This window comes from Lepisma saccharinum, chromosome 17, assembly GCF_977018435.1.
Source record: "Lepisma saccharinum chromosome 17, izLepSacc3.1, whole genome shotgun sequence".
NCBI classification, from domain to species: Eukaryota; Metazoa; Arthropoda; class Insecta; order Zygentoma; family Lepismatidae; genus Lepisma; species Lepisma saccharinum.
Genome location: NC_139245.1, coordinates 55885053 through 55901705, shown reverse-complemented (window position 1 = coordinate 55901705; position 16653 = coordinate 55885053). Strand labels below are relative to the sequence as shown.

At 36.9% G+C, this 16653-nt stretch overlaps 1 protein-coding gene across 1 annotated transcript in view; it reads right to left on the bottom strand.

The window, feature by feature from the left end:
* Positions 1-16653, bottom strand: part of LOC146001751 (protein VAC14 homolog) — a 97404-nt gene that overhangs the window by 75660 nt on the left and 5091 nt on the right. The window contains exons 2-3 of the mRNA XM_083139461.1: positions 7437-7587; positions 6012-6242 (exon numbers count right to left, since the gene is read on the bottom strand). Coding sequence (XP_082995587.1) covers positions 6012-6242; positions 7437-7587 — 382 coding nt within the window. The remainder of the gene's footprint in view (positions 1-6011; positions 6243-7436; positions 7588-16653) is intronic.

Here is a 16653-nt window from a genome sequence, read left to right as displayed (position 1 = left end):
TTCTCGTACTGAAAATATCCTAACTTGGCCAGGAACTTGTAAATTTTTCCCATCCCAAACGTCAGGATTAAAAAAAAAGAGTCCTAGTGCCATTCCGATGAAAACATTTCTATCCCTCACATCCGATAGTCAAAGTGAAGAAAGCATCGAGAATTAGCCCCATTTAATTCGATTATTGGACAATTTCTGACACTTCGGGATCCCGAAATGTTGGGAAATTATTTCCCGAAGTCCCTGAACAGATTTTTCGGAATCACACAACTGAATGCTGATTAGGGATCACATGAAGCGTGTGAGAATAGTAGGAAAGTAGGGGCGTGCCGGACAATTTTTTTTTTTTTTGGTCGGGACGAAAAAAATTCGCAATTTCCTGACTAAGTGGGAAAATGTACGAAATTTTGTGAACCTCGGGAAATCTCGAATTCTACACGTCATTTTCACCTTAAGTGATTATTTTTGCATATCTGGAATAATTAAAAACAAACAACTTCCGATAAGTTCCAGACATTTTCAATGCAGAATATGTCGAGAATTCACGAATTTGTAAAACGACCTTTCGATATTTTCCGACTGCTCGGGATCCCGAAAAGTCAGGAAGCCATTTCCCCAAGTCGAGATCGGAAGGTAATTTTTTTTCCCGATCCCAACTTTTCGGGATCCCGCACACACCAAGAAGAGGGCCGATATTACACTTTATCTGGCACGAATGACAACTTGACTCGAGTTAGTAACACTGGTTACATACACAGGTTCATACTTCATTTTATAACCTGTGTATTAACCTTTTTCGTCTTACGCATTCAAATAATGATAAATATATTTTAGTTGTTGGTGCAAATATAATTTGGCTTAGCATTTGCTGATTGTCCAACCTAAAACACATTAATCATAATAAAGTGGAAAGAAGAACTGTACACAGAAGCTGTCGGAAGCAAGTCGGTATGTGTTTGTGAATACGTTCATCACCGGTACTGTACTTTAGTTGGTTTTCTGTTTTTATGTGAACATTATAAGCACAGTCTCGGATTTAACTCAATTTAACCTAATTTTCAATAAATCTTACAAAATTAAAATATAAAACTTATTTCAAGGTAAAACTCTAGTATAATCGGTACCGGTTTAAATATCGGACTTTTGCCGATGCCGATGCCGAAGCCGATGTGTCAATTTCGGCCGATATTCGAACATCGGTAATCGGCTTCGGTACATCCCTAGTTAAAGGTAATGTTGAAAGAACATTTTGTACATAAAAAGCACATGCCCATGCAGGGATGATGGAATGACTTGAACTAGAAACTGCCTGTGGCATCGAAGTATGCAAAGCTATATCTGTTATACAATCATGCTTGTATAAACCATTACTGTATATTCTCTGATGATACAGAAAGTATACAACTACTGAAGAAAAGAGCAAGATAATTTACTTCTCATATTATTAGTGTCAGCGGTACTAATGACTTCTAGAGGAAAAAAAAATAGCATACTTTTTAATTGTTATATATACCGGTATGCTAAGCTACATTCTTAAATCTTGAGTAACCATTTTCTTTTCAGAATATTGCTCCATTTTTTAAATTTAGTACGAAAAAATATATTGAATGACAAATAAATATATAACAAAAAAGTTACAAGAAAATTACTAGCTTTCAATAGTTACAGCTATCTGTGAGGTCTGGCCATAAAGAAACCATATTATTTTCGAAATAGTACACCAATGTATTCAACTACTGTTGATGCATGGTAGATTTGTTGCATTTCCAGTCTGCAGGTGTTTAAGTGAGGTGTGTTCTGTGCCTGTAGCGATTTACTAAAACCTGAAGCATGGGTAAACAAAATGTGGATACTACATACTGGCAATGACATGATGAAGCATAACACAACTGTTGTATCCCCCTCCCATCATTATACTGATTTGATACCTGTGGACTTCTGTTTCTGGATGATAAAAGAAGTTAAAGAAAGTGTGCTATGAGACATGCGGCCTATTCCTCACAATGTATAGCAGAACATATACCAACAGAGCAGTGGCAAAGCATGGTGTTAAGAAGAAGGCAAGCACTGTAGTACTAAAAAATAAAAGGGAGGGGGGATAAATTATATACCCCATTGCCCCAGTTTTCTTAAGAATGAAAGGCCATTTCAAATAACAATAATAATAATACAGTAGAATGTCATTTATCCGCATGTCAGTTATCAGCACACTCAAAAAAGCAAGAGTGGCAAAAAAAAAAATCAGATCTGTTCCAAAAAAAATAATATTCTGATTATTTTTCTGCATAAATATCACAGTACAGGTATAGTACTGTAATTTAGGCACGTACTGTTCAAATCCGGGAACTTTTCTAACGTTGGAAGCGGCCCCGGCGTCCACCCAGTGTCGAATAACATGGGTACCCGGGGGAAACCCTGGGGGGTAAAGGCGGTCAGGGGCATGGTGCTGATCACATCACCCCCACTCACGACCGGATCAAGAAAGTGTGGGGCGTTACCCCCACACCCCCTACACGCCTTCATGGCATGGTGCTAAGCACAGGGGAACACTTTACCTTTACCTTTACTGTACATATAATACGAGTGTTTACTCATGTCTTTTGTTTTGTACTGTATACGTATGTAGTACTGCGTACTGTATGTATAAAATAAACCTGTACTGTACATGCTTTTCTCTGTTAAATAAACACATGTTTGATTACACTGGGGAACAAAAAAAAAGATTTTATTTTGCGGCATAAAGTTTAATAACAGTTTCAGCACACAAAACAGCTGTTATTGCCAATTGTATGATTGGTTCAGTTGAATTGACTCCAGTTATAAAAATAAACACACCATGGAAAATATAGGAGGTAAAATTACTCTACGCTTTTCTCGGTAATATCAAAATTTGATAATGGGCTGAAATTCCCATAATAAACTTATTTATTTATTTGTAAATTGTTGCTAGGCAACTTATGAAGCATTGCTAGGCAATAGTATATCGGACACTAAACAAACCTTAAGGAAGAATACCAAAACATAAAAATGGTTTTAGAAAAAAATTGAATATGCTGAACATAAGTGGTTCGTGTGTGTGGATTTGAAGATGGTGATTTTTTTACTAGGACAGCAAAGTGGGTACACAAAGTATCCCTGTTTCCTATGTTTGTGGGATAGTCGTGCTAGAGAAAAGCATTGGACGATAAAAGTTTGGCCCCCAAGGGAAAATATTAGTAGGAAAAGCTAATATCATTCATGAACCGCTGATAGATAGGGACAAAATCATCCTTCCGCCACTGCATATTAAACTTGGGTTGATAAAACAGTTTGTCAAGGCCTTGGATACAAGTGGTGATTGTTTCAAATATATATGCCACACTTTTCCAGGACTAAGTATTGAAAAATTGAAGGCAGGAATCTTTGACGGACCACCACAAATTCGTACACTCATAAATGATGCCAATTTTACAACTTACATGTCTTACATCGAATCTGAGGCCTGACTGAGCTTTGTGTCCGTCGTCAAAAACTTTTTGGGGAATCACAGAGCAGAAAAGTACCCCGATATAGTTGGAAATATGTTGAAAAATTTTGAGAAATTGGGATCTAATATGAGTGTGAAGATACATTTTGTACATAGCCACATTGACAGATTCCCTGAGCACGTTGGTGATTTTAGTGAAGAACGGGGAGAAAGGTTCCATCAGGATATAAGGATAATGGAAGAAAGGTACCAGGGACGGTGGGATCGCCACGTGATGGCTGACTACTGTTGGAACTTACAGACGGATTGTCCTCAAAAGCAATACAGCAGGAAATCGTATACAAAACGTTTCACATAGTTTGTTACTTCATTGTGTACATATTTTCCTAATTATTTTGATCATAGGCCTATATAAATTTATTTTTATAATAATGATTGTAATCACAAAAAGAAATATTAAATTGTTGTTGGAAGTTCATTTATATGTATGTCTTATGTTTCCGCCATTTTGGTTTAGTTGCATTTATTTCATAAATTAGAGCCAATTCAGGAAATATATTATTATATCATTATTCAGCAGCATGAAATTGCCCTAAATTAGCTCTCAAACACTGTGCCGCAATTTCACTGTTCCCCAGTGTTATCTGCAAAAATTGTTATCCGCATAACCTTCGGTCCCAATTAATGTGGATAAAAGAAGTTTTACTGTAATAATAATATCTCCCAACTTTTCTCTCAACAACCATGCTTCATATTTCAAAATTCTTGGTCATAATATTGACACAAAAAAATAATTTCCATTAGTTACAGCTTCCCGTATACAATTTGAAATATCCATGTTTGTTTCGGTTAATTCGCAACACATCAAACAAAAGAGAAAAGTTACTTCAGCCATATGTTCTTCCCACACAAATGGAAGATGTTCCGAAAAGCTCCAAAACTAACAGAGAAGTGATACCAACCACGTTGTGAAAATTATTGTTCACGGGAGAGTAAAAGAACCGACTTCAGGCTTAAAATTAAGTTAAGCTTGCAGTCACCTTGTAATCAAGGGGTCCTGGGTTCGATATCCGGTGGAGGCACATGGCACAGTGGTTTGGATCCCACTTTAAACTGTAGGTCCAGTCCCAATTAGCCTTACTGTGCATAAAGTAGACTTAAAACACCAAATCAATCAATCATAGGTTATTACAACAGGAAGAAAATGCACCTGTTCATTTTCTAATAATGTATCCCACTGATATAAATAGCATATCCAATTTGATAGCATTTAGGACTTAATGTTTTTGCTATTTGCAGGTCTCAGAAGAGAGTTCCATTACATTCTTCATACCAAATTTTATAAAAAAGAAAAGCACCGGTTTACTGAATTTGTTTACATGGAAACTCACGATAAATGATGTGTAAATTATATGGTAGTGGTCAACACTGAGATGAGTCAGGCAGGCGGACAACAGCCAGATGGTCTGCAAATTCCAATGCTCGCCTTTGCCGGCAATGAACGTCAACGTTTTTGACATGTTTTACAAGTCTGCCTGGAATTTAGAACAGTTATAATACTTTATTTCAACAATTCTGTGTTTATGATAAAGTAAATATATTTTTGAGATCGTGTTAACACTTGTATGCTTGCAAACTATAGAATTGCTTTCTGCTAGAATTCTGCTTTCGGCTGGGCTCAACTATTTTCGTGAAGCAGGAAAGCTGAACAAAGTTCAGCCTTACTTCCTGGGTTGGGGACCATATCATCAACAGCAATTCACCCTTCACCATATGGCGTTTCGGAAGTGTTAATTTCCTGCACAGTGGCTGCAAGCAGAGGATGTGCTGCTTGCCAACAGGCTGCTGAGGTAGTTTGCAGCCTTAAAATTTCGCAAAATCAAGCGGGATAGAAACTAAATAAGGCAATCAAAAGTAAGTACATTAAATAACATTTTAATAGTGCAAGCAGTGCTTGTACTATATCTTTGCTACTGCAACAGTGGAAAAAAAATGCTGGGAATAGTGCATAAACTTGATTATGTGCTATACAAAGTAAATACAATAATTTCGAAAAAGTTTGATTTCTTTGTGGACAGACCTTTCTTTTATCAGTTACAATTTATCTTAACTACTCTTCGAACAAGTGTGCTCGGGTTACCAGCCAGGTTAAATAAGCGATAGTTTCCAATGACTCGAGCATTTACATTACTCTCATCATCATCATCATGGAATGTAAAAATGCAGACCAGTGTAGGATTTAATGCATGATTATGATGGGTAGGAGCTTGGACATTGTCTTTTTATTGGCTTGCTCTGAACCTTGGTGTTCTTATTGGCTGGTGTTGTGTTTCTATGGAGGCGTGGGTTCCAGGTGTACTGATAGTCATATATTTAACCCTACACTGATCTCTATTTTACAATCCCTGATGACGAGAGCAGTGTATGTGCTCGAAACGTTGGAAGCTAACGTCGATTTAACCTGGCTGGTAATCCAGGAAGAACACTGGTTTGAATCACGTCGCCAGGAAAGCTACAATTCCTATTTTTAACTGAAATTATAATTTGAACGTACCTTCATTAGCCTATCCAAGAGTTCTGAGCCATTTTTTACGTTTTGATCAGGGTCAGCTGCCAAAGTACTGAGTGCATTGAAGACAGCTTTAAAGTGTGGTAAAACTGCTCCTCTCGCCACCTTAACAACGTTGTAGAGAGACTCGCATGCATAATACCTCACTCTTGAGTCAGAATCTGAAAAGCATGCTAAAATTGGGTGTATCAACTCTTCTGTGTACATAGAGGTATCCTGCAAAATAAAACAAGAAAAAACAACAATAAACAACATGTCTGTTTAAAAATATAGAAAATGAAGAGTCGAAAGTGAAGACAAACACTGTTACTCATATTTTTTGAATCAGCAGGCATTATTCACAAAGAATGTGTGCCTCTTGACATTACCATCTATGCTGTGTATTACTCACCTATTGAAATGAATCTGATGGGTGTTAGGGAGTTGAGCAGCTGGGGCCTCTGTACATGCCATGTCATAAGGCGATCACTATTAAACAATTTTTGGCTGCAAAAGAGCTTGAGATTACAGATCCACCTTATTGCCAGAACTAGGCCTTGCTGACTTCATGTTGTTACCCAAGTTGAAAACTACCATGAGGGGAAACATTTTGACACAGTTAAGGACATCCAGAGGAGTGTGACAAACTCTCTACACAACATTACAGAAGGAGACTATTGGAAACGTTTTGATGCTTTATATCAATGGGAGAGATCGCTTTGAAGAATAAAAACAAACACTTCCCTCTTTCAGTTTTCTGTGGGTTTTTACAGAGCCAGTTTGGAAATTTTATTGTCATACCTTCTACCTAGCTTTACCAATACATTTCATTCACTTACATTTCCCTTACACCAGCACGTATATGTAAAATATATACACCTCACAAAAAGTTTGGAATATTGTTACGTTACACAATAGGTGGTAGACATGGCCTTGGAATGCAACAACATATGGTATCTGTCTGGTGGACGTTCTAGTCTTTTCACCGACATATGCCACCGTGCATATCACCTATTGCCTAACACAATAATATCCCAAACTTGTTGTTCCTAATATAACAATATTACAAACTTTGGTAAATTTCTTATATCCGGGAAACGGCTGAAATTTGCTAGTTCATTTAATTTCAATATTCGTACTTACGTATTCTGCATTGACAACACACATTTATATCGAAAAATAGATGATTTACCGGTAAAATTCAATGAACGATGAGAGAAAACACTTCCCCGAACTTCCACAACTATAAAGAAACTGCATTCGGTAAGTAATTTCTCCTGTAAATTTGAAGAAATTAGTTTTCTAGATATAAGAAATTTACCCAAACTTTTTGTGAGGAGTGTATGATTTTGGAAACTGAACTGAATGATACAATGTTATTGAGAACTTTGAGTTTAAACTCAAAATGTTTCCTTTTAAGTGTATAATTACCTTTCCAAGTGCTATTGCAATAGCAGCTAAACCGATCAAACCACCTTTCCTGGCATGGGCATTCTGTGATGTGGCAAAGTCCTGACCCAACACTTTCAGCAGTTTCTTTATTTCCACGGTTTTGTTGGCTGCAGCAAATTCTTTCACCATTCTGAAAAATAAAGGTAAACTATTAGCATTTTGATAATGTGATAAAAGTAGAAGCCCATTAGTATCATAAAAATTGAATTTGAAAATAGATTTTGAGGGACAATAGAATAAAAGTGTGGTTGGAATTAGCATGTTACTTGCAAATAGCTAATCGCTTCAATTGGAAAAGTATAACTTTTCTGTTGCTAAAAATATAATCTGTACCTTGTGGTGGAAAACTTACTGGATGTACCACCATTTTATGGCATACATCAAGAATTTGAAAATGGAATTGATAATATTTATATCAGGAAAGGGACAGATTAATTAATTATTTGTTTATTTATGTCATCTTCTTTTACATGGCAAAGTTAAGGCTTCCACTTGACCATGTTTACAAAAAAATTTGAATGTGGAATATTGAAATATTCAAAAGAGAAACAAAGAAAAAATATATAAAAATTACAGGGAAATAAAAAAATACATATAAGAATGGTAATCTAACCTATAGGTACGGGCACTCACACTTACACATTTTTGCCCTTACACATACACACATTCAAGCAAACACATAACATTACATTTACTTAAGCACAGTTCAACATTACACTTACTTAAACACAGTCCAAAAAGGTCTACTTTGACGATAATTCATCTCAACTATTACGTTAAATAATTTTTGTGCCTTACGTCCTTCTATAATTCTCTGCACCTGCCACTTAATAAAGTGGCAAACATTGTCAGTGTATTGGAAAATTATTCATAATTTTACTGAGCGGATATGTCTACAAATAGCTCGTAGTTTAGTGCAAAATTCTGCCAGTCACCTGGGATCGAACTACAACAGACATATTTCTTTGAATTCTAGACTGGGAGAGTTTTTGGCCATTGCCATGAAGGCTTCTTTCATTTTTCTCAGTTTCCAATTTGGTTCTTTGTGTAGTGCTGTCATATTGTTACAGTGATGTGATTCTATGCATGTGTGACTAATTTTGACCATTCTATCTCTGTTGCATGTTTGCTACAAGAATCTAGATTCTCCTATGCGAGCTTGTCCACATTCATGTGGTATGATGTATGTGCAGTTTTTGCTAGCTTATGTGACATTTTCTGGCTCAGTGTTTGATACCAAACTTCTTACTGCTGAATGTTGTCCTACATATTTGCTGCAAAAATCACAGGTCTCTTGTATGTACAATCTGCACCACAAGTGAAAAGAAATTGTTCACCTTAAGATGAGAGAAAAGGTGCTCTTTCGATACATTGTGTTAGAATAGATACAAGTAGTAGAAGCACTAGATCAGAGATCTCTCAACTCCTCGTGGCATGGAGCAATTTCCCACATTTCAAAGTACATGATGGCAGATTCATGGATGCCTGCAGGATTTCTTCCACAGAGGGGCAAGCAATGTTTTTTCCAAGTTAGGGGGATGAACCACATTTCCACTCATAATAGTGTGGTCCCTCAAAAAACATTCCTTCAATTTGGAGTTGCCATGTTCCGGCAATACCCTTATAATAAGTAACATACATTACAGTGACTAAAATAAAATTATGTGCATGAATTACGTATTTTTAGGTAGATACAAATTTTCCAGAACCCCCACTCGACTCGCTTACAGATTTCCATGGACGGAGTAGTGATAAAAAATGTTGATTTAAACTTCTAACTGATAAATCCTGAACTTGAGGAAATTTCAGATTCTTGCCTTTACTAATTTCTGATGGAAACACAGTTAAGCCTTGTCTCCATGTTAATAAAACATTAAAATACTGACCAAGGCAAGGTTTTATAGTATAAAAAATATATACATAATTAATTTCTGGTATGTAAACAGACCACTTTAGATAAATTGTGTCTCACGGTAGGTCAATGAAGATAATTTATGTTGTCTTGAACACCTATCGGACCACATGCCCCCAAAAATGACTGGGGGACAGAAAGTGCCAGAAATAGTCATGAAGGAGAGCCGCCGCACAGTAATCCAGAATGCCAAAAAGGTTGGCAAAAATATAAATTTTGACTTTTCAGTAAGGGGATAAAACATGACCACTTCTGTAAACAACTAAATGGGGCATGAAACTGCCAGATACATTTTTCTCGAAATTGATTATTTCTTGTTTTCGGGCAGCAAAATGGCGGTTCGTGAATACTTTTAAGACTTGTTGAAGCAATTATTTTTTCGCCGGACAATATAATTGTGCTAGGTACACTCACAACTTCTCAGTAATGCACAGAAAAAGAACACATATTTGAATTACAATAAAATATAATGTTTCTATTTTTGTCTTGAAAATATATTTCCCGCGACGATTTATAAAGCAAAGGATACTTTAAAGTATTGTGAAAACGGCACGGGAGAAAAGTTTTGCTACTCTTGACAAATTTAGCTTATTTGTGAACGTGTGTTCCATTGTTAATGGGTCAGCTGGCAACCCTGAATCAAACATGGTCACATGTGCACACGCTAGGGGAATAAGTCTTCTCAGATTTCGCTATCAGCTGATGCTTAATACATATAGAAGTACTGCAGTGTAACAGAAATTTGTTCAAACGTCCCCAACAACCCCTAACACTTCCATCAGCACCCTCCCTAAAATTTTCCCACAAAGACTCGGCTGTGTAAATATTACCCAGAAGCAAAATTACTTCGTAAATCCGAGTTATAATTACATTAAAGCATTTGATTAACAATACATTTATTGGTTAAACTAATTGTACTAATTTCGAACATCTTTATTGTATTTCACAATTGATAAAAATTATATAAAAAAAAAATAACATGTTTAAATACCAAACTGAAAAGCAGGAGCACACTTGTGGGTGAAATTTACACAGGCGATGTTTCTACGGCCCTATGAGGGAAACTAACAAAGCATCATAGCTGATTCAAGGTCATGACATTCTAAAGTGTTTACTGGAAAGATACTGAGAAGGGTTGCCTCAGGCACACTCATTGGTAAAGATGAAATAAGTATTTCAAAATCTTTTGGGTCATATTTACCCATTCACGTGTCCTTGCTGGTTAGTGGTGATGGTGTGTCATAGAAATCCACGAAACACTATTCCTGAAAAATCTGATGAAGATAGAAATTATCAGATTAATCCTTGTTTCATTCATGTTAGATTCTATACATTTTGAAAATATCGCTTAGATTGTGTCCAGACCTTTAATGTTGATGTGTCGCGGTGCTTCAGCGAAGTATTTTAAGGACATGAAAACTGTTGCCGAAAAGAAGATAATTTTCTTAAAAAATAATTTCAGTTGATTTTTTTAAAAAATGTGTTGTTTGTATTTGCTTTTCTTAATGCTTTAAAATATATTTTTTCTTGTAAGTGACTTGATAGGAAGTCTGTTTTCCTCACTTTACACACTTATTGTGCATAAATTTATTTTAACGATACTTCTCACATTTATTACTATTATTATTATTATTTTATTACTATCATTATAATCCTTATTTTCATTATTTTTGTTATTATTTAATCTATTTCTAGAAATGGATTTTGGTCTTCCAAGTGTATTGTTTAGTTTTAGTGTGTATTGAAATAGGTCAAAATTATACTTTTTTGTATAAAAATCAAAATAATCAATCTCTAACAAGCTTACTATTCATTTTTCCGCGCAAGTTTTTTTTCGAGATCGATTTCGCCACTCATCTGGTGGCTTTGTCAGGCATGTACTGTCTTACTGTGGGTGGGGTGGTTTCTTCTTCTTCCGCTTGTACTCTTGGCGGCGCTAATTGACGCAGCCCTTTCACTTTTTGTCGTTCTCGTGTGGGTGTAGCACTTCCTTCTTTTACTGCGAATCGGGGTTTTGGCACTGTACACGGCAGTTCCAGATCTCGTCTGCTTTCGTAGAGAGGCGGTTGTTCGCTTTTTTGCGAATGCTTGGAGTCCGTGCTTGGTTCTTGTCGCGGAGGAGTGGCATGTTGGGTGGGTGTGCATATTCCTGATAGCGGGAAGCCAGGTTTTATTGAGGGCCCTGGGAGGTCTGCGGGCGTGGCCACAATTGCATAGGTTTCTTTTTAATTCCTTTCTAGTGTGGATTTTGCTTTCATGACTATTTTGGCAGAGTCTATGTTATGGTTTTCGTCTATGAGGTGGCAAGCAAGGCCTGTTGTTCTCCTCCTGAGTCGGTGGTCAGCATCATGTTCCTTGAGCCTATTATCAAGATGGCGCTTTGTCATCCCTACATACTTGCCCCCACATGCGCAGGTGACCATGTAAATGCCACTTCTTGCATTGGGTTGGTGTAATAACATTTGAAATGGGTTTGGTGGGAGGCTATGGAAGGAAGGGGTTGGTCTGCAATCTTGAAACTGTGTCTGGTTAGAACGTTTTGGATTTTTTTGATTAGGTCTGGATGTTGGGGGAGGCTGATCCATTTTTCTTTCATCTTTTCTTTCTGGGGGTGTGGCCCGTTCATTTTTCTTCTTTTGGTAGTGTCCAGGAGGTGAAGGAGTTCTTGTCGGCTGTACCTGTTGCTGATGCCAAGAAAGATGATATGCGCAAATTCAGTTTGCAGGTCTTCGGGTTCCGAGGTGAGGTTGATGGCCCTCTGGAAGAAGTTGATCCAAATGTTGTTTTTTTGCCATGCAGAGTGACCAGAAAGTTTGTGGATGTATTGCGTTCCGGAGTTGGGTTTTCTGTATACATTGGTCTTGAATTTGTCATTCTTCCTGCTTATGGCGAGATCCAGGTAGTTTAGTATGGTGGCCTTTTCTTCCTTTGGTATGAAGTGGATGCTTGGGTGAGCCGAATTAAATAATCGTACAGCTTCTTGTAATTGCTCGTGGTTTTTGTAAAGGAGGATGGAGTCGTCAGCATACCACCTGTAGCCGTCAGCATACCACATGTAGCCAAGTCTGGAGAAGAGGGGTGAGGACAAGATATTGGTTTCTATTGCATTCATAACTACTATGTTGGAGAGGATAGTGGATAGAGGGATTCCCATGGCCAGGCCTTCCTCTTGATAGAATAATTGGCCTTCGAACTGTAGGGTGGAGGTTCTCAGGCAAGCTTTCAGGAGGGATAGGACTAGTTCAGTCACATACGGACTTTTTGTGTTAGTTAATAGCCACTTCCTGGTTTCACTTACTTGGGCAAGCTCACAAATAGTAACCTCCTGATTATTGCCAATTTTTTTTTCGCATCCCGGATCACTGTGCGCCAGTTGGAATTGCGATCAGTATAGTATTCTACAATTACTCACACTTATTGGTACATGAGTGACTATAAATGGCAAGGTTTAGTTGCACATAAGATTGAGAATGATTCTACTGCACTGGGGGATTTCTATTGTCATTGTTCCTTGAAATAATGACCAAGTTGTCTACAGCCTGTGGTGTTTGGTATGCAATCATCATGAAGATGCACACTCCTAAAGTTTCCCTCAAGATCAATGTCAGTGCCTGCAATGTACACAACAATTCAGGAGACACTGAAAATATCTCTGGAAGTTACTGGTGGCTCGTGATCTACAGTTTGGTGATATCTGCACTAAACAATGGATAATGTCTATTAATTGAATGCTAAATTTTGAATTATCACTTTAGTTTTAGATATATCATCACTTGCTTCCTGTATTTATTTTATTTACTTATTTATTTACATAAATGTTTTTCAATAAAGTACAAGGTGCATTTAAAAAATAAGGGCTATTTATAAAAAGTGACAAGCAACAGTGATTGGATCGTGCCAGCACAGTAACATCAACTAGTTCATTGCCGACCCAGCAATCATATTTTCGTTAGTTAGCTGTTGGTTATCCTGTGAATTAGAAATGGCTACACAGTTGTACAATCCCGCCAGTTGAGAAGTATGGTGTGTGATTCAATTTTTAACACCAAAGGCTATAATGCTGCTGAAATTGTGTGAAGTGTATGGCCTGAGTGTAACGAGTGAAGGAAAAGTACGGCAATGGTGTCTTGCATTGACATCCAACAAAGGTGAAAAAGTTCAAGCAAACTCCATCTGCACGAAAAGTCATGGCAGCTCTTTTCTGGGAGCAACAAGGTTTTTTTTCTCGTGAATTTCATGGAGCTGGGGGAAACAATCACATCATATGAGTATTGTGAAACATCAAAACAAGACGTGCCATACAAAATCGAGTACGTGGAATGTTATGCTCAGGAATTGTTCTTATCCATGACAACACTAGATGATTCAGAGGTTTGGATGGGAACTTTCTGATCGCTCCTCGAATAGTCCTGACTTTACACCTACATCTCAAAAAGTACAGCTTGCATCTTAACGACTTAAAGAAGCTGAGGTGATGAAAATGGTAGTGTTGGATTGGGTGAACTCCCGGGCGGGGAACTTATATGCAGAAGGTATAAAAAACCTTGTTCCACGTGGTACCAAAAGTGCTTGGAAAATAATGGTGATTATGTTGAAAAAATAAAGTGGATATGTACATGTTTGTAACCAGTAATACAGTGTTGCTACACTTCTTTTCTTGTTTGATATAATCAATCGATCGTTTTCTTTCTTTAATGTGTCTCAGAGACCAAATACACAGTTAAGTTACCCAAATTTAGAGTATAGTGGTTGTAATGTTTCCTGTATGGTATCTGTCATAGGTGTAACTTCGCAGAGGCCAGGAGGGGCACTTTCTCCTCCCAAAATTATATTTTTAAGGGTATTTTTCTTTAAGCTTCTCGAACTACATGTTCTACCCCTCCCCAAAGTTAGACCCGAAGTTGGTAAACTATATGCAAAGCACTTCAAAGAAATCATTCCTGGCTTATTCGTGGTTTCGAAACAGTGGGACACCTCATTTCCGATCAGACACAATCAGGAAATTGAAAGACTTCAGTTACAAAACCAGTTGTATTTTTGTCTTTTGTTATTTAGCACTGCTTCTCTGCCACTTTTAGCTAATCACAATGAGGAAGATACATGATGAGTAAGGGGTTGATTATTGCATATTTGCATGTCTTTCTCCTTGGTCAAAATTAAATTCAGTGCATTCATTCATTTCACTTGATTGGTAACTACAACAAAATTTTATGGTGCATACAAATGCATACTTCAGGTGTTAGTGCATATTTAAGCTTAACGTGCATATTATTTGCATTTATTGAAAGTAATTTAATGCTATCTATTTCAAGTGTGCCAGTGTGGCCACTCTAGGACCATGATAAAATTCAGGTATAATTCCCGGTTTTCAAGCCGAACTTTCTAAAAATTCAAGTATGCAAGCAGATGTTTTTTTTTCTCTTTAAACCTCTCACCCCACACAAATATATTAACAATATTAAGGGTCTGTGTGATTCAAAAGGATCCAAAAATTTTAATTCAATAAAAGGATCCAAAAATTTTAATTCAATTAAATGAAACAGTATATACATTTTAAATATTTAATTTAAGGCGTGGAGTTTACATTTGCCATTTCACACACTCTTGACTCAAAGTACATCTACAACACAAGTTATATATTAGAGTAAAACCTGTATATTCCGGAACATGATGGTTCCGAGCAAAATTTTCCGTCTTAAGAGTTTTCCTTCTTATACATGGTTGACTTTAAATATAGTATACAGTGCTGCGGGAAATAATGGAAAGACAGATTTACATTTCCCATTACTTATAATGTAAAGTACTAATGCATGTATGTACATGAATAAAAATGCAATACATTCATCAATTTCATCATATCATCACTCATCCCCATCTTCGCAAATTAACCAAAAGTGGCACAAAAAGCGAAGTAAAATGGACACTCACAACATCCATGCTCATGCCATGCTCATACTAGTTTTGTGTTATTTCAAAACAAATTACAATACTTTATTACTGTTTTAGAGCCGTTTTCTGAGCTTCCTAGTCTGTTGCGGCAGACAAAGGTTGTTAAAAGGGGACAAAGGTTGTTCACGTAACAAAATAAGGAGGCTGTCGAACATGTAAGCACAAAACATGGGTGGTGCACCAAATTTCGACAAGTGTCGAACCTTATTCGAAAATACACAACGTTGGGTTTTGATATGCATTGAAAGGCATGCTGTTTACCATTCATAAAAATACCAGTTTCATTACCTACAGCAATTGCAACCTTAATCCAACAGAGGGGTGTCGAAGTTTGGTGCCATGCATGTCGAATTTTGGGACATTCCCTGAAACGTCATTTCTGGGCTTCTCGCATACTATTTCTCTCTTCTGTCATTGCTATTTCAATGAAATCACTCTTTCTTCTTGCGTCACTAAATGTGAGGGACCTGAACTATACAAAACTCCAATAATAATACCAAAATATGTCACGTTATAATTACGTGGCTTAATGTCATAAACTGAATTAAAATTCCATGCAAATTAAATTGCTGAATGATGAAAATTTTGTCTTATGTACGATTTTTAATGTTCTTAACAATTCTGTGAAAATGGCCTGATTAATGATAAATATTACACTGGACTAAAATTTGGCCTTACAGTACACGATTTTCCTTGTTCTACGATTTTGTGAAAAATGTAGGGGTGTGCGGGACAGAATTGTTTTTAGGTCGGGATGGGAAATTTTCAAAATTTCCCGAAGCTCTGGAGATCTTGAATTCTACATGTCATTTTCACTTTAAATGATTGTTTTTGCATTTCTGTTACAAAAACGAACAATTTTCGATAAGTTCTAGCCATTTACAATCCAGAAAATTTCGAGAATGAACGACTTTTAAAAATGACCATTCGGTATTTCCCAACTGCTCGGTATCCCGAAAAGTCAGGAATGATTTCCCGATCCCGGTCCCGACTTTTCGAGATCCCACACACCCCTAGAAAAATGTTGCAAAATTGCAAAAATGAAAATAAACGTAAGCTTAATTTTAATTTATTATCTGATTAAAATCAGTTTTACGTGATCCTCACAATGAGTAAGAAGGGGACAAGTTTGCTTCTTTCTGAATCCTAAAGGAGGCAAAGTTCTTGCCCAGCGAGGAACAAAGGTTGTACACCGGAACCACTTCATAATTAATTTACATTAAACTCAGCCTAATTTGTTCCTTACTTTAGTTTCTTTTGGCCAAGACCAAAAACTTCCAAGAAAGCAAAGAGAAAGACTGCCTGCTGTGATTACATCTCCTTAAATGATCAAAT